Source organism: Paramisgurnus dabryanus, chromosome 22, assembly GCF_030506205.2.
Source record: "Paramisgurnus dabryanus chromosome 22, PD_genome_1.1, whole genome shotgun sequence".
In the NCBI taxonomy this organism is placed as follows: domain Eukaryota; kingdom Metazoa; phylum Chordata; class Actinopteri; order Cypriniformes; family Cobitidae; genus Paramisgurnus; species Paramisgurnus dabryanus.
In genome coordinates, this window is record NC_133358.1 from 30,408,327 (window position 1) to 30,428,259 (window position 19,933).

Sequence of the window (19,933 nt, forward strand, 5' to 3'; positions counted from 1 at the left end):
GCCCCAGATCTACTACAACATTACATTCTTCAGAGTATCTTCATTTGTGTTCTGCAGGAAAAAGAAATTTTGTACTTGAGTAAATGACATGATTTTCATTTTTTTGGTGAACTACCCTTTATAGTTAACTGGTATATTTTAAAGTTAGTCACAGGTATAACTCCATATATCTGCTGTTAAAAAGGTTTAATCTTTCTTAATTTAGGATTTAAAATGACTTGCTTTGTTCTTCATTGGGTTTGTTTGGGTTTCTCTCTCTCTGTATATGTGTGTGTGTGTGTGTGTGTGTGTGTGTGTGTGTGTGTGTGTGTGTGTGTGTGTGTGTGTGTGTGTGTGTGTGTGTGTGTGTGTGTGTGTGTGTGTTATCATAGGGTCAATTTGTATGGAATTCTGTGGTTAATGAAACCTGCTCAGGCCGTGCAGCATACACACCATCTGCCGCTCTGTGTGTGTGTTGGGCTCATGAGAAGGGGGTGTAATTTTAGGGGGATTCTGGGCTAAAGTCAACAGGGTGAGATTACAGCAAATTCAGCTTGATAAACATCTGTAGGCGATGTGTGCAAAAGAGAGAGAGCTGTATTCCAGAATAAGGGTGTGTGCATTTCTCGAAATGAAATTCCAAACGCGTGACAAAAAGTACATCCATTCACACCCAAATAAAGAGCTACACACAGTCACACACACACACTTTACGAGCAGCCGCACATACAAACGCACACGAGAAACAGTGATTGAATTATTAAAGCACACACAGCCTTTAACACGAACAGGTCGAGGGCGTTTCTACACGGGTCCTGATTTGGGTTCTTGTTGATGCACGAAGAAATTGGAATCGAACTTTGTTTTTTTTAGTTTGTGATATTCTTGCCCTTTTCTCAGTGCTGCGTCTGTGCCTGGAGCGAGGTTAGTAATCTAAAGTTGTTCCAAGGGTCTTACTAAATGACACCCCATAACCCTTCCTCTATTACAAGAGCTCTCCAAACACAGCTGAAAGCACTCAAACCTATTAACCTGGGGTTAGAGCAAAACCCAGAACCTCGAATTCATTCATGTACGACGGCAAGGTCAGCTCGACGGAGGTACAGGTAAAGATCACGGGGCGCTCGAAACTACACCCAAAAACACATGGTTAATCTTATTCCTGCGAATGCCACACATCTACGCGCGCTACATTCTTTAACACAGACGCACACTGGCTTCGTACATTTTCTTAAGAAACGTGAGAAATCGCCTGAGCAAAGGCGGCCACCATGCTGGCAGGGCTGCCAAGGTGATCTGGAAGATTTTAATGCGTCGCTATTGGGTTGCCAGGGTGTTCTGCGTGGTTGGTGTTCAAAAACCACAGAATAACTGCTTTCACACAACATCACCTGTGTGTTTTAACACACACGCATATGCTTTATCGAGTGAGAATAACAGCTCATTTAAAATTCCATGCCCTGTTTTATGTGAGCAGAAATATCAGAGCATTTGGCTCACAGGTGTTTTTAATTGATTGGCCGTTTCCTGTTGCTTCGATCGTTCACACATGAAAGAGTCGTGAAATCCCACGTCCTCCTTCAACGCTTTTGTTTTTCCTCACGAGTGATTTCAGATTCTGAGCTAATAAAGAAAATGAGTTCAAGTCGCTCCATGGGCAAAGTCAAAGCGGCAGTATGAGACGTCTGGGCGAAGTCAAAAGCCATCTTCGGTAATTGGCGACAATCAAGCGAGCTAGGAGAACAAAAGTGACAATACGCAAAAAAAATGTTTGTGAATAATGGGGACACCGAGACCTAGGCCTTCACAAACAGCGACAGGAAAAATATTCTAGTATTCCCTTTTCGGCAAACATGTTTTTAATCTTTCTGAAACTTTAATCCAAGTCAATGGGAATTTCGCTTTCTGAAGAGGTGACTCATTCCCAAACTCCCAGGAACAGGCAACAGCTGGAAGTTTCTTCTGAAGGTTTGGCACAGGACGATAGCGCGAGTCTAGCGACGTTGATGAGTTACAGACGCGCCGCTGTTATTTCGTGCTGGAGATCTCTGACTAAACGCAAGGTTTTATAAGCTTTATATTTGTTTTGAAATGTCACGATACTTGCGCTCACATAAAATGGAGTAAAAGGGCGCTGAGAGTGTTTTTGTTTATTAATTTACTTAATTGGTTGCATGTGTTTGAACATAAAAGCTCGCATTTTGGCTCTTCGGTTTACAGGCATCTTTCAGGCGACGGAAAATATAGAAATCTAGTCCAATTTGAGGACAAACAACCATTGACGAATATATTATTTTGATGTCCAAGATGTGAATAGACCGGAAGACAAACATTACCCTACGGGACTCTTCGAGAGCATCGAAGCTTTAACCGCTGTGTGTGGTGGTTTTCTTCATGGTTTGTGACATGGAAGAAATCTAATGCAGTAATACTGAGCACATGGAAGATTTGGGGGTGGGCGAACATCCCGTAACATTGACATAACCACCCTAGCAACCGCATACACTCAAAACAGCCCACAATCACACCATACTCACAATGAAAGAATGCACTTTAATTTAATTTGACCGTCAGACCCTCCGCCGCTCATTAGCGCTTCATAATTCTCCTGATCTCTTTGTCCTTGTTTTCCGTGTCTCACTAGAACAGGGGGATTTTAACAAGATCCCACTGAACAAACGCCAGGTCGGGCACAAAACCAGCAGGGGTCTTTGGCGAGAAAACGAATGTGAGGGTCATCTGGAGATGAGGCCACCAAACCAGAAGAACAGATGGTGAGAAGAAAGGTGAGAGGAGAAATAAAAATAGGGAACACAGAATGTAAAGAAAACTAAAATATCAGTGTATTACCATCTGGACGTGGCAGAGATGTGTGGAAGAGCTCAGGGAGAGAGAGAGAGAGAAGAGAAGAGCCGCAGGGAGATTTATGGGAGACATTAGCGATACTAATGGAGTGTCAGACCTTCAGACTAGAGCATTAACACACGATATATCTCTACTGACATACAGATTAATACAGGTCTAACATTCACACACTTTTCATTCAACAAGTATCCTGCTGCCTAATAAGATAAGATAAGATAAGATAAAATAAGATAAGCTGCTGCTACAGAGATGCTTAACATATGGGTATCTGTACATCCCCAGTATGTCTATATGCTGTATGTCTATGTTTATTGATACTTAAGCTGTGTTGCCTTTATATGACAGCTGACTTGATCTATATGTATAAATGTGTGCATTTATGATATGTGACCCTAGACCACAAAACCAGCACGGGTATATTTGTAGCAATAGCCAACGATGCATTGCATGGGTCAAAAATATAGTTTTTATGCCAAAAATCATCAGGATATCAAGTAAAGATCATGTTCCATGAAGATATTTAGTAGATTTCCTACCAAAAATGTATTAATCGTTAGTGATATGTGTTGCAACGGACTTTCGCAATATTGTTTTTTTTTTTTGCAATGTCAGATTCCAGATTTTCAAATAGTTGTATCTTGGCCAAATATTCTCCTATCCTAACAAACCATACATCAATGGAAAGCTGATTTATTCAGACGATGTATAAATCTCAATTTCAAAAATTTACTGTTGTTTAAAAATTAATACTTAATGAACTTTACTGTCAACCTACTGTCTAAATATAACAAAACATTTTTTGGTATGGGTTTAAGTAAAATGAAAAAAAATTATTTGCATTTATTTACTGAAAATTTGAAATGGGGAAAATTGGTTAAAATAGTAAAAAAGATGCAGTGTTTTCAGTTCTTGAATACTGCAAAGAAAGTTCAAATTCATTTTTCAACAACAATAGTAATGTTTTACATACATTTTAGGAACAATTTGAAACCCAGTCTCAAGGAGTTGTGTATAAATAGCACGAAGTGTGAAAATCGTGCAATACCCAGTCCTTCCCATTCACTTAAACGACACATCTTTTTTGGCGTTTTTTTTATTGGTTTCTCTTTTTTTTGCTTTTTTACCATTTTCGCTTGGTTTTAGGGTTAGAACAACTTTTTGTTATATAAAAATGACATCCTAACCCAAACCCCAATTTTAACCCCAACTCCAAGCGACCATGGCTTAAATATAGAAAAAAACTTGGAGAAACCTGTATATTAAATAACCTCCTTAAGCAAATCTGAAATTTAACCCTAAACCCAAGCGAAAATGGTTTAAAAACAGACAAAATAAAAAAAACGACAAAAAGATGCGCCGTTGAAGTGAATGGGAAGGACTGGCGTTTCATATGCACGATTTTCACACTTTGTGCTATTGCATCTACATGAATATTTGGTGTTATAACCCAGATTTTTTATCATATCGTTCACATGTCTTTAACATTGCTGTTGAGTGACTTTATGTCAATCCTGATGTTTGATTTCAACAGACACTGGACAGAAATGGTCATAATGCATGTAGAAAGGTCTCCAAAAAAATGTCCATGGCTGTATTGTATCAGTGCATGTATCCTTTAAAGGATTACTCCACTTTTATTAAAAAATCCTGATAATTTACTTGCCCCCATGTCATCTTTCTTTGCAGTCAAAAAGAAATTAAAAAACATTGTCAATATAGTGGACTTTAGTGGACCTCAACAGTTTGCAGTTTCAATGGAGCTTTAAAGGCTCTAAACAATTCCAACCGAGGCTTGCGTGACCTTTCGACTTGATTACGTAATACGTAAGGTCAAAGCGATGCATCACATGGCTAGTGCAAGACTAGAAGTTGTGGTTAAAAAGTACAATTTTTTTAAGCAAAAAATAATGGTTACACTAGATAACACCCTTATGCCTCGCTTGGGATTGTTTAGAGCCCTTTGAAGCTGCATTGAAACTGTTGAGGTCCACTATATTGTAGAAAAATTCTGAAAAGTTTTGCACAAGAAAGATATAAACATCTCGGATGACATGGGGGTAAATTATCAAAACGTTTTTATAAAAGAGGAATATTCCTCTAAAGACAAAACTGCGGTGGTCTCCTAATTTTTTCCATGACTGTATGTATTGAAGATGTGCATGTATGCGACTTTAACATTTGAAGTCATTTAGTTCCCCATCTTCTGTGATGAGATTAGAAACAGTAATACTGCAACACTCTCAGTCTGCTCTATATGTGTTGTGTTGTGTTCAGACCTGCCCTACGGGATAAGGTTTACATAAAGATTAACATACTGCATTACAGACATACATAAACACAATGCATGTGTCTTTCATTTTCTTTCTCTGCGTCTTTGTCCGTCTGTGTGTATTCTATGGAATGTATCCAGTATTAATACTGATATGGCAGAAACCTTCCAAATTCAATAAATCATGTTCAGACACGAGATGAGAATTAACCTTCATATTTGCCAAGCGATCATTTCATAACACCAGACAATTGCTCCCTTCCAAAATGCCTACTTAGACAGCAATTTGAGCCATCATACAGTAGATGTGCTCCTGATTCAAGGAAAAATCTGGCACTGAAAACCCAATCCCAGAATGCATTGTGACTTAAAACTCTAATCATTCCATTCAAACCAAATAATCAAGATCATTCATTATGATAAAAATGATTGTCAAACTTACCTAAACACTCGTTGGCTTCTTTCGCTGTAGCACGCTGCCACGGTCGATCGTAGTGAAACGGTTTGCATCGGTCACACTCTGGCCCCTCCGTGTTATGCTTGCAGTCACAAACCAATTTTCCGTCTTTCTCTTTGACACACTTGGAGCCGTGGCCGTTGCATTTACACCTCCCACCAACCTGGAAGTCGCTTACAGCGTAATAATACGCCGGCATGGCTCCTGGGGCCACGGCCGCATCCTCGCTCTCACGTCCAGACATGGGCAGCGCTCTAGGGTGCTGCGGGCGACTGAAGACCACTCGGATGTCAGTGACCGTAACCCAGTCTTGCAGTACGGGACTAGAGTCGAAATCCTTCCCTGACGGACGTCCGTCCAGCGTGCTGAACGCAATGAGGCCGCCGGAAAGGGGGTAGACGTCGGTGTGTCCGTCCGTGCACAACGCCTCCTGTTCGTTCTGCTTTGTGATTGTGGCTTTGTTTGGCCGATTGTACATACGACGGCATTGTGAGGAGTAGAACTGATAAGGAGTCCAGGTTCGCCCGTAGTCCATGCTCTTATAGATGGCCAGGGACTCGGGTCGCGGCGAACAGAACTGGAGGCTGACGTAGGTAATCTCGAACTTCTTGCCGAGCGACAACGTCAGGGTGACGTTAAACGGTGAACCCTGCAGGTTCTCGGACTGCCAGCAGGTGAGGTTGTGGGCGGAGTTGAGGTCAGTGAGGTAGGAGGCAGGGTGGGCATTACGAGGATCAGACGCGTCGCAGACCTGGCACGTACGGACGGCGGGCCGGTCCTCGCGTTCTACCAGACTGCAGGAGCGAGACGGAGGTCGGCCACATACACTGGAAACGCCGACCTCCTGCCCGAACGCAGCATTGATGAATTCTGGGATGCAGCGACGGGGGGCACCCGTCTCATCATAACAGGGGTCCGTTTGTGTCGCTTGCGGGCCAGAGAACGGGTTTGGGCTATGGCCGTAGGCCCAGGGAAGCGTATGAAACACACTAACCAAAGAAAGAAACTTACTAACACTCCACATGATGTCACAGGAGAGACAGATGAAGATGGGGAGGGCAGGGAAAGAATCCAGATGGGTGGGTGGCGAGAGAGAAGTCAAATAAACGAATGCAGTCGCAGGGTCTCTTCAGACTGGCGCAGTCTGGCGTATGTGTGATATCTCAAAGCAACACCTCAGCAAGGAACCGTCGGTAGATAAATGATCCTTCAGCAACGTGCGTGTGTGTCTGGAAAAAAGGCGTAAAATGTCAATAAATCAAATCAGTGAAAAGCGACATACAGTGAGTGAGTTTCACATATATAGCTTCATCATATTCAAGCTGTTTTATATTTTTTAACGTAGCTATGAATAGAAATGTTATGCCTTAGACTGCAGCCATAAACATTTGCAATGACAAATTCGGTGATATCAGATGAATGTTCTACTTCGATATTTCAATGGATAGGTCTGTTCAGATCACTAACCCTATACAGCGAATATCAACACGAGTAATGGTGATGTGTGCTTCAGCAACTGTGAAATACCATGTTTCTTTAAAAAAAGTTGGGTGAATGCATGCTCAGTGTGTTTATAAATGTCAGTTTATAGACGTTTGGACCATACGAGTCATTTTAAGAACGTTGAGATATACATAGGCTGGGTTAATTTAGTCTCTGTAAACATCGGTCTTGTCTGTGCTCAGATTCGTCATGGTTTCTCTGTGAGTCTGGGGCCGTGGAGGGCCAGGGGGTCTGAATAGCAAAAAGAAGGCGACATTGTTTTACACGCCGCGTAGATCTGCAAACAGATGCTTTTCTAGATGTCTAAAACAGTAAACATATCTGAAAAATGACGACGCACCTAAAAGTGAAACCGCTGGAGAAATCCACCATCACAGTCCACTCCGCGTCTTATCTGCCACCCGATCCAAACTCACACCAAATGTATAAAACTCGATACTCTCGAACCCCGCCGATGCTCCGATGCGTCGCTCAACGCACATGTGATCCGCCGGGGGGGAATCTGATGAGATCCGGACACTGTTTAGAGTTAATGAGAAACAGTTTGACATTAGTGTGTATCTGAGCTGAATCACACTTGTACAGCTCTACAGAGAGCAATGAAGCGTGAAACCAGAGTAAAACTCCTCTCTCAGGACCTGTCACAGTGTGTGTGTGATGTGAATATCAATGTGGCTCTTTCTGCACGGGCCCCTTTGCTGCGCTACACACGGCCCCTCAAGCCCCTACACGCTTCAATTCAACAGAAACATTTACATTTAAGTCCTATATATCCCTCCTTATCACTGTGATCACATATAAATAAGTCAACTGCTGTGTATATATATTGAACATTCTCAGTACATAATTCCAGTCTTCAGTTACTCAAGTGAATGTGCTGCATTGTGAATACAGTTGTGGTTAAAGGAAGAAGGTTTCTTTTGCTTGTTTGTAGTTTGCAATGTGTTCACAACATTAAACTAATTGAAGTTTAACAGGATTATACGAGAGATTAACATGAACTTCAACTCTAACTAATACTTTCTGTTTCACCCTAACATCCTCTCTTTCTTTTTACCTACTTCATTCACACATCATCAAACACTAAACAGAGAATTAAACTCATTATTTTACTCTCAATCTCTTTATAGAACTCACTCACCCTGACTGCCTCTCTCACCCTGACACCCCTTTCTCACCCTGACTACCTCTCTCTCACCCTGACTCACTCACTCTGAATTCCCCTCTCTCACCCTGACTGCCCCTCACTCTCATCCTGACTGCCAATCACCCTGACTGCCCCTTGCTCAACCTGACTGCCTCTCTCACCCTGACTCACTCACCCTGACTGTCTCTTTCTAACCCTGACTGCCTCTCTCTCACCCTAACTGCCCCTCTTTCACCCTGACTCATTCACCCTGACTGCGCCTCTCTCACCCTGACTGACTCACTCCCTTTCTCACCCTGACTCACTCACCCTGACTGCCTCTCTCTCACCCTGACTGCCCCTTTCTCACCCTCTCTCACCCAAACTAACCCCTCAATCTCACCCTGACCGCCCCCTTCTCACCCCAATAGCCCCTTTCTCACCCAGATAGCCCCTTTCTCACCCCGTCCCTGACTACTTCTTTCTCCCCTGACAGCCCCTCTCTCACCCTATCTGCCCCTCTATCATCCTGACTCACTCACCCTGACCGCCACTCACTCACCCTGACTGACTCACTTCCTTTCTCACCCTGACTGCCCCTTTCTCACCCTCTCTCACCCTAACTAACCCCTCAATCTCACCCTGACCGCCCCTTTCTCACCCCGACAGCCCTTTTCTCACCCCGTCCCTGACTACTACTTTCTCCCCCTGACAGCCCCTCTCTCACCCTAACTGCCCCTCTTTCACCCTGACTCACTCACCATGACTGCCCCTCTCTCACCCTGACTGCCCCTCACTCTCACCCTGACTGCCAATCACCCTGACTGCCCCTTTCTCAACCTCTCTCACCCTAACTAACCCCTCAATCTTACCCTGACCGCCCCTTTCTCACCCTGACCGCCCCTTTCTCACCCAGACAGCCCCTTTCTCACACCGTCCCTGACTACTACTTTCTCCCCCTGACAGCCTCTCTCTCACCCTAACTGCCCCTCTTTCACCATGACTGCCCCTCTCTCACCCTGACTGCCCCTCAATCTCACCCTGACTTCCCCTTTCTCACCCTGACTGCCCCTCTTTTGCCCTGACTGCCCCTCACTCTCACCCTGACAGTCCCTCAATCTCACCCTGACTGCCCCTTTCTCACCCCGATGGCCCCTTTCTCACCCTCTAACCGACTGCTTCTTTCTTACCCTGACTGCCCCTCTCTCACCCTAACTAACCCCTCAATCTCACCCTGACCGCCCCTTTCTCACCCGACAGCCCCTTTCTCACCCCGTCCCCGACTACTTCTTTCTCCCCCTGACAGCCCCTCTCTCACCCTGCTTGCCTCACACCATCTCTCTCACCCTGAGTGCCCCTCTTTCCCCCTGCTCGCTTCTCTCACCCACACAACATCTCTCTCACTCTGCTGCCTGCTTTCTTCTCACCTTGAGTGCCTTTCTCTCAGCCTAAGTGCCTTTTTTTCATCCTGACTGTTTTTACTGACAGTGAAACACTCACTACATAAACAGAACTGCATGTTTTAAACATCATGGCCAAATTATAAACAAATTAAAGAGCACCTATTTCATTGCCAAACAACAATGTTATTTTGTATATTTGGTATAATACAATCTGTTCGTGGGGTTTATGGTTTAAAAACACAAGATTTTCCACATACCGTACATTATTTTATCTCCTCTATGCCCTGCCTCCCTCAAATGCTTTGATTTTGTACAAAACTCATCAATCTGAAAAGCTCTGTGTCCCTGATTGGCCATCTAATCTGTTTGTTATGATTGGCCTGAATAACTCTGATGTCAGCTGAAAATGTGACGCTCGTTACCATGTTTGAAAGATTTGGTCACAATGCAATACTGACAGTAGTTAATATCGTCTTTACTACCTTATAAATACAAGCCGAATCTGATCCAGAAAATGCAGATGACCAGCTGATCGATCAACTTTACCAGCACGGCTTGAGCAGAACATAACAGATTGGTAAGCAGTGTTCGAATTGAAGGGGGTCTGGGGGGGTCCCGGACCTCCTATAAGCCTTAAGGGACCCCCCATAAAGCACAAAAATATAAATTAGGGGGGTCCCCTGGTTTTTATTAAAATTAAAATACTACATAAATTTAAAATCCTCATTTTGCGTGTCACAAAGCGATACTGTCCATTATTTGTCCCAATTTCGCAATAAAATAATTCAAATGACTTCTGTCCGAAATAAAGAAACTCGCAAGTGCGCCTCATGCTGTTTTCTGGAGGAATTGACAGACGAGTTAATGTCTCTATCTGCGTGTGGAGTATTTTTTACCTCAGTTGCGGTAAGAATCTTTAGTAATCTTTAGGTTTAAGGTTTTTTTTTAAATCTTCTCAAACAATTATTTCATAACAGTGGCAAAGCTATCCACTCAGACTGACGGCTGGTCAACCCAGTCACACAAAATATTTTATTAGGAAAGCAGAAGAAATCACGCTTAAATGATAATAAATGATAGTCTCTTTAATACTTAGCCTATCGCTCAACTACGCATCTTTCAGAAATAAATAATTATTTGTAGAAAGTATCTTTTGCATGTGATTTTTTAAACCTTGGAAAAATGTAACATGCAGGGCCGAAGTGGGACTCATTTTCAGCCCTGGAGTTTCATGTCTTAGACCGGCCCACTTTAGTTCACCACTGACTATATTAAAATAATATAATTAAATCCTCAGTGCACTATTCTTTGCAGCCTTAATATATTTTCCAAAAATATCGTTTCCAATTCAATGCAAATAGTCTAAAAACAGTTAAGATTTTGCCATAATCATGCAGCCCTACCATAAGGTATTTTAATAGTATTCAATTAAACTTATTCAAAAACTGCTGAAAAGGATCAAATGTTTTCCCCTATATTTTTTGTCCCATAGCGTTTGCATGAAATAGATGAAGAATAACTATTAATAGATTAATCATTGTTATAACTTACCGGTAGATTTTTACCTTTTTTTTACATTTACATTTACCTTTTATCAAGGTATCAAGTTGCGCTCAAGTTTATTTTAAATCTAAACGTGCAGCAAGTGGACTGAAATAGACGCATCTAAAACAAAACTCGTGTTCACAGGCGACCGCTTTGAAAAGCAGAAGGCAGCGGCGCGTCATGCGTTGTCCATGCGTTTTAAATGAATATGGACCCTAATTATGATTATGAACGCAAGAATTACTTCGTGGTCGGAAGTTGGGGCACAATCAACTTGGTCATAAAGCGGTGGGGACGTATACCACCCGCAAATTACGCGAATGGGGCTGCTGTGAGTGCTGGGGACAGCAACCTTCAACCTGGTGGCATGATAACTATCTTTAAAATTATGTATCTTTAAAAAGATTAATTATATGTAATTTATACAGTGAAGAAGACAGTGTTATTATTCATTTGATTCTATTTATGTACCTAAATACTACTGTTAGATCTTGCTTTATTTGTAACTTTGTTCTTTTCTATTTTTATATGCTCATAATTTTTCAGTTTTGCTGATCCGAAAATTATTCAATCTATGACTCAAAAAACGCAATGTAATCATCCATTTAACCACTACTATATAGTAAAATTATGTAATTTAAGAATGAGTCCACCCTATTTCACCCCTATTCTGTTTAAAAGTTCTGCCCTTGCCAGTGTTTCACACTAATTTGAGGGGTAAACTTTTTTAGAGTTTGAGTTAAGGGTAATTTGGGGTTTCTTTGTTTAAAAATAGAATCAGATGATTGTTGATCAAGGACGATCACATCTTACATTGTGAAATCACAGCGACCCTATAATGAGGGGGGTGGAGCTTGGCCAGGGGGTGGGGCTTAGCTAGGGGACCCCCCATAAGCTTTGACATAATTCGAACACTGTTGGTAAGATAAAGGATACTAAAACATTAAAATCATGTCTGCATTTGTGATCGTAGAAACGAAACAGCACTGCTCAAAACGAATGTTTAAATCATGGATCATAAATATGAAAACATAGACGACTTACAGGCTGTATTTCAGTAGCGGGCGGGATTATGATAATGACTCTCTTGTCCACGTCAACCGGCCCAGCTTATCCATGTGTTTGTTGTAGGATTTGTATCTATGCATATCATTAACATGACCTAATATACACACTACACACCAAATGAATTTAAAATTGTAAATCAGAAACTTTAAAGAAAATTTAAAGAAACATTTTTGACCCAACTTACAAACCATCACAAAGATAAAAGAAAAAACTACCATACATACTGGGAGAAAAAACATAAAACCTGCTGCAAGGTACATCAAGTCCAGCCACAAAAAAAGGACGACAAAAACAGAAAATTGTGTATTTATTATTTTATTAACAGTATTTAATAACAGACCTGTAATCTTTCCTACCTTCATTTTTTACATAAAACACAGAAGGACAAATATGGACAGAGTTGAGGAAATAGAGAGAGACCAAAAAATGGAGGACAGAAAAGATAGATAAAGAGTGTCACAGTACAGATGAATTATACGAGACAGAGAAAAAAAGAGCGAGAGAGCGATTACAATGAAGAATGAGAGTCTCTTGCAGGATGACTAAATATGGAGCGCTGAGATATCCCGCTGAAGTGTGTATGTTTTTACTACAGAAGACAAGACAGGTTTAAAGATGTTATGTGTTTAAATACTTTCACTTATCCAAATGTGCAAAGCAATTAAGCACAGAAATGACAAACTGCACCTTTATACTAACAGAGCTGATCTGAAGGAAATATCAGCCATTACATAGTTAAGATTTTAGTTCTTAGTTTTGTTTTTAAAAAATGAGAAAAGAGCAATTATAATTTCGTTTGCATGAAAAATAGTTTAAAAATATATCTCCACGTATCCAAGTCACATTATCTGAGGTAAAACTCATATCTGACTGTAGCACAAATAATGTTAAACGCATTTTATACCAAGGGTTTCAATGAATAAAATTTGATCGACACAACACCACTAACTTCACTAAACTCAGAAAGTAATGTGAAGAATATGAATACAGTACTGCACCGTACGCAGTATAATAATAAAAGCAGAAATAATTCATCTACCCGGGGTCATTATAAGGCTGCTTTAAGGTGGTCAGCTGAAGAAAGCCACATCCAGCGAAATGACAAGTTAAATACATGTTCCTCCAAAACGTGTGTGTGTGTGAACCTCATCTCTCATTAATAAACCTTTCCTCAGTGAACGAGTGGAAAAAAACGACCCGGTAAAAGAATGTAACCACTGCGACCAGACCCTCACACACAGCACTGAGTCAACCCAACCCTGACTAAAACAGCAGAACCTGATCCTTAACCACACACATTCACAAAAACACACACGATGACCAGGTCACACATTGATTGTTGATTCGTGTAGTAATGTAAACAGTTCATCATTACTACACACTTTACACTGATACACTGTGAAAGAGAGGAGAGAACTACATTTGATGAACTTTCCTATTAAAGATGCCCTCAAAAATAAAATAATAATAATAATAATTCAGAAATCACGTAAATGATATATTTTTATAATTTGTTTACAATGATAATAATGTAAAATGTTTTCTTTTAGTAATTGGGTTAGTCATTATAATATATATAAGCTAAATATAGAAGCATTAAAACTTTACGGGAAGATTTTCTAGATTAATGTTTGTGTACATGTTTGTGTAGTTTTAAGGTGGTGTTGTGATTTTCATGTATGGAATAACGTCTGAGCTTTTTCTAACACACACACACACACACACACACACACACACACACACACACTTACACCTCTTTCCATTTGACAACAAAAATTTCACCGCTAGGCATCACCAGCTTTGAACTCGGGAGGGAAACCACAAATAATTTTATGACGTGTTCAAATACTGACAAACACATTCTCTCTCTCTCTCTCTCTCTCTCTCTCTCTCTCTCTCTCTCATACACACACACAGACGCACACACACACACACACACACACACACACACACACACACACACACACACACAGTCATAAGATGCCAGAGCTACAACAGATTGAATCATTTAACACTGCACTGTGACTGGACACACTGGACTGTGTGTGTGCGTCTGTGTGCGTCTGTGTGTGTAGGCACACCCCACGAGTTATAGCAACACAAGATTCGGACAGGATAGAATCACTTCAGGCACACACACTCCCACAATTACGTTTTTACGGCTGTCACCTGCTATTTTATGACCCTTGACCTCTTGACATGCTTAAAATTGAATGCATGAACACACAGACGAAAACACTCACGGATTGAAGCTCGACTCCTAAAGGGGTTGTATCGTACAATTTTATAATATTATACGTTTTTCCCCCTGAGGTCTACTTATAATAAAGTTTTTATTTTTGAGCAAAAGCATTCGTGATTTCGTGTTTCATTTAGATTTTCTAACCTCTCTCTGAACCTTGGAATGAAATGAGCCGTTTTTCTGTTACTGCGTCTTTAAGATTTCTACGGACACGCCTTCTTCACATGTGAAAGTGCTTTGGTGCGTTTGTCCTCATGAGCTGCAGGTTTGCTGTCCGGTCTAATATAGTTTTTAACCGCCCCGTACTTCAATAACATCCTCTTTGCAAATCTGTATCACATTTTGACATATTCACCAAACAATCCTTGCTGAAATATGTCAGTGAAGATTAGACTGAAATGTTTGGAGATCTCGTTGAATAAACTTCAGCTTTAGTTTCTAATATGAAACACAGAAACAGACTTTACAGCATTTTACTCTTAATATTACTTTTGATATTTACCAGTCTACCTGGAGAAACCAAATTTTGGCTGTAAATGTAAGCGGTCATTTCGTGGTGTCCATCTTTGTGACATCACAAAGATGCTGACGGTTTGTCTCTTTAATGATTTAATGTAAACTCTTGTCTGGATAAGTAAAATTGTTATATATCTGTACCTAAATGGTAAACACAGGACGTTTAAACCTACGTAATTTGGCTTTTACAAAATTAAAGAAAAATTCATGCAAAAAAAAAGATGCTGACGGTTAAAACAAGTTTGAGATTTAAGTAATCACGATAATAAAGCTCAGAAAATAAACCATGGTTTTACTACAGATAAACCAAAAATACATGGTTACTGTATATTTGTAATATTTATCATTACACTAAAAACATGCTTACTACACTTTTAACACAAACAAAACATGGTTAATTTTTGTAAGGGCTCCTACAAAATAAAGGTGCTTAAAATGTTCTTCACGACGATGCTATAGAAGAACCATTTTAGTTCCTCAAAGAACCATTTCTTGGTTAACGTTTTATAATATTTTTTAAATCAGACAAAAACAAAATTGTTCTTCTGTGGCATCACGAAGGACATGAGCTTTTGTTACAGTATCCCATATTCCCTTATCTCGGGGAAAGATCAGATAATATACAGGTTCCTCACCGACTCAGCTGCATGCAACTCAAGCAAAGCAGTGATTTGGAGGTGAACATTTTTGTTGTTGACAAAAGCAAGAATAAGTGTCACACACGCACACACACAGGAGGTGTAATGCGCTGGAAGAGGTGGAGAGTGAAATATAGGCCATGTTGACTTTAGCTGCTAAGGTGGACCGGGCCAAGACTGAGCCGGATCCAAACCTTTCAGTCAAGCTGAAAAACACAGCGCTTATGTTGCCCAGCGCTGACAGAACTGCTCGATGTCATCTCATCTCTAAACTACGTACGAAATAATGGCCCACATCATCTGCAGACACTGTGTCAACACGAAACGGTGTGATGAGGTTATTACTCTACATGTTACTCTTCATTTAACATCACTTACCCTCCTGGCGTTACAAACACGTATGACTTTCTTACACTAATAGAAAAACATAACAGCGCAGGTTTGCCTAATGCTACTTTTATGATCCTCTTTGTCTTTCCTGGAGTTTGACAGCTATGATCATTGTGTTCAGAGGGGAGTAAATAAAGTGAAAACTTTCGATTTTTTTACATACAGCGCTGGCAGAGAGAGAGAGAGTTTGGGATGGTTTAAGTAGGTCGGGTATCAAACAGCCAGATGGTTTAGTTATCAGATCTTTCTCCCCGTCCGCTACACCTCTGACTTTACTGTGAAACACGCCGCATTTCGTTTTGACAGCTTGAAACCGTTTGATTTCTGAGGGTCGGCTGTAGGCAGGCGTAAATGTTTTTCTCAAAGTTTAACTCCACAGTTCATCTGTGACCTCGGGGAAACTAGATAGGGGGTTCAGTGCAATAAAATTACAGGAATCCACACACACACACACACACACACGTGTGCCACATCCATCAGGGGAAGCAGAAGTCCCTCCGGTGTCACGCATGCCTAAGACGGGCCCGTGAAGAGTTGCTTTGCTTGGCATCGCGCACGGACTGGGAACCAAGCGCAGCTTTCAGTTTGCCATGTTAAATCATGATTGAAACAGTCAGTGTAAATAAAGAAAACTCTCTCTTTTACTGCCCACCTGTCTTTCCGGCCCCTGAGGGCCTCCACTATTATCAGAGACTGTGAATGCTGCGGTTCATTTTAATGATTGTTTTATCAATATATGAAAAAAAATGAATACTTAAATTATTAGCCTACATCTTAAATGTGTAAACCCAGCTAAAGACGTTTGTTTGTAATTGACAGTTTTCTCATTTATATCCAAAGCGACTTCATCCTAGAAAAGCAATAACATGAGAAGTGCCATACAAAAATTTGAGACATAGACTCATGAACATTCTGAGAAAATATAAACTTAATATTGACTAAGATCATGTCAAAGATTGAAATCAATGAGAAATCAAACTATGATGCTCCAAATCTCATCATTAGATTATGAGACTTTAGACACAGACAGGGTCACAAATGTTTAAAAATCATCACTTTTTCTAAATCATATTTGAACTCATCAGCACATTTGTGATTCAAATTAAGTCATTATGCATGCAAAATTCACTTTCTTAACCCTTGCAAAAGTCTAACATGTTAACCGGTTACTATCAAAATTTTAATCCGTAATTGATAAATTACTATGTGTTCAAAGAACTTCAAATATTGTCATTTTGTTTAATTCGTTTACTCTTTACTCGATGACAGTATTTGCAAAAATGTAAATGATGCTATTCATATTTTCACATGGAACAGACAATGTAGTATTTAAGATGCAATGGTAAATGTTATTATTTAGCAGAAAAGCTAGTAAATGTTTGTGAAAGTTGCGATTGCAAAGCTCTTGTTCAACCAAACAAATCCGATATATAGGTGTAAATATTTATCATTTAAGTGAAACATTTATTATTGTAAAAATGTGCGATGCAGTAACTCAACAAGTGTTTGTAATAAACTTACCTGAATCCAGTCTGGTTCTCTAGACCTCATTCAAATACAGACAAGAGAAAAATAAATCCAGGTCCGATCCTTATTTTGGCTTAGTAGTCTGATGGTGAATGGAAAGCGCAGCGCTTAGACTCTCATCCGTCCCGTTCACGAGATCTGTTCATACACCATCACCACTGAGAGAGAGAGAAAGAGAGAGAGAGAGAGAGAGAGAGAGAGAGAGGAGGGGTGCGGGAGAGCGAGCCAAGGTGAGAAACTAGACTGTGCCCCCCTCTCCAAACATCTTTAACGCACACACACATAAAGAGAAAGAGAGAGCCCCGAACAATTCCAGACTCGAAATGCATTAGGGAGTGTTTCAAAACCTATTTAGTTAGCTACCTAGACAGCATTTGGGGTACCACAGGCGAGCTGTGTCATGTTGGGTATCATTAACGCGTTCCGAACCAGCAGCATTTTATGGCATCATACTGTAGTTGCGTACGGTATTTTTGCGCATCATAGATTAGGTTGTTATTTTTGGCACCACAGGCGCGCACAGCATCATTTCACCTATGAGTTTTTATATTTCAAAATGACGCCCCCAAAATGCTTTCTGTGTAGGGAGCTCAACTGGTTTTGAGACACATGTAGTGTGTGGTTGAGGGTCTGGTTTTAGACGCGTCTCTCCTCATGCGTGTTTTAAATCCGGTGATGTTCTAGTGCGCGTTTGGCACTGATGTTTACATATTTCCCAATTCAAACTGTTTCATTCAAGAGTCGTTGATTTGAAACTTTCGGGGAAATGTGTGTGTGTGTGTGTGTGTGCGCGCATGTGTGTGTGTGTGTGTGTGTGTGTGTGTGTGTGTGTGTGTGTGTGTGTGTGTGTGTGTGTGTGTGTGTGTGATGGAGATTCCAGATGGTGCGCGTAATGAGCGCAGAATACACCACACAAACCAAAGGCAGATGCGGTGCGTGTCCACCAAATCAATTATTATAATTACAATAATCATCCCGTAACGCACGAGTAACGCGGGGTGAATCCAGAACTGTTGCGCACTGATTGCGCGCAGACGTTCCAGAACGTTCCCTTAAAAGGGTTGATCCACTACTTATCAACACTGAACACTTCATAAAGACATTTCACTTTAAAGCATGTACTTGACACAGAATTCTTGAAGTACACTGGAGTACCATATAAATTTTACGGTTTATGAAAAAGATGTCAATCCAGTGCCATGACACAAATAGGAGAACATGATACCATCACAGTGCACCTCGACGGCAGTCTTCAGTTTCACTTCTTCAGGTCCAAAAATAACTTTGATTGGTCTCCACCTGAGTGCAGATTACAGAACAAATACACCCATGACACAAAACATCTCCAGAAAACACAAAGACCTTAGAAAAGATCCAGGACAGCATGTTAAAAAAATACCAGTGAGAGCAAGACATTTTCCAAAGCACTGAAAACACCTAAAAGCACGGTAAAGCAGATCATTACAAAGATGAGTGCATGTGGAACCGTTGTGAATCTGCCAAAAACTGCACATTTTCCAGAGCCGTGTTTCTGATCCAGTGTGAAGGACATAGCTGGAATGATAAAGAGGCATTGCTTTAGACAACTGTTTAAATAATAATTCATAAATCTGACTTGAATAAAAGAGCAGCAAAACACAAAGATCTTTAAAGATTTAATTGAACTGATAGCACAAATCTCAGAGGACTAACATAAGCGTTTTCTACAGTGGAAGCTTCAATCTTATGTTGATGTTTCTCAGCACCAGACACTGGAAAACTCATAAACACTGAAGGAAAAATGATTAGAGCTGAATGGAGAAAAATCATGAAGGAAAACTGGGAACTGAAGGATGATTCGCCTTTCAACACAACAGTAAACCAAAAACATTTCGGCACAACCACACTGAAGTGGCTTCAAACCAGAATATTATTCAAGTCCCAGAGGTTCAGACAAAACTCGGTTCAGCTCAGCGTCTGTGCAATTAAGTTCTTCACATTGAATTACTTTATTTTCTATTTCATCTGCTAACCCTTCTTCTTTTACCATAGTGCTGTACAGCTCTTCATACTGCCCAGAGTGAAAATTCCCAGTGAAATACATCACACTTTCCTCTGTAACACAATAAACTGACATCTAAAGGGGCTGAAGGTTTTTTATGTGCACTGCACGGCTAACAGGTTTCTACTGTTTAGGGTGACTGGTACTGCTGGTGTGAATCAGACTCAAAAGATTTAGGACGAAGCATGTGGCTGAAGCAATTTTCAAGTCTTTTTCATAATGTGGCGTGAAATAAAGCAATTTTTCAATGAATAGTACCCGTGCGTGCATGTGTGTGTGTTTCTCAGTGCTGTGTAAGCTGCTCAGCATTCCTGTGGTATTTATGGCACCATTCACTAGAGGTTTACTCTACCGGTTTTACCCC

At 40.7% G+C, this 19,933-nt stretch overlaps 1 protein-coding gene across 1 annotated transcript in view; it reads right to left on the reverse strand.

Moving 5' to 3' along the window:
- ntn2 (netrin 2) overlaps positions 1 to 18,859 on the reverse strand; it is a 32,128-nt gene extending 13,269 nt beyond the window's left edge. Inside the window, exons 1-4 of the mRNA XM_065258832.1 lie at positions 18,754 to 18,859; positions 17,523 to 17,686; positions 7,414 to 7,592; positions 5,556 to 6,799 (exon numbers count right to left, since the gene is read on the reverse strand). Coding sequence (XP_065114904.1) covers positions 5,556 to 6,594 — 1,039 coding nt within the window. The 5' untranslated portion in view covers positions 6,595 to 6,799; positions 7,414 to 7,592; positions 17,523 to 17,686; positions 18,754 to 18,859. The remainder of the gene's footprint in view (positions 1 to 5,555; positions 6,800 to 7,413; positions 7,593 to 17,522; positions 17,687 to 18,753) is intronic.
- Between the last annotated feature and the right edge of the window lie 1,074 nt (positions 18,860 to 19,933).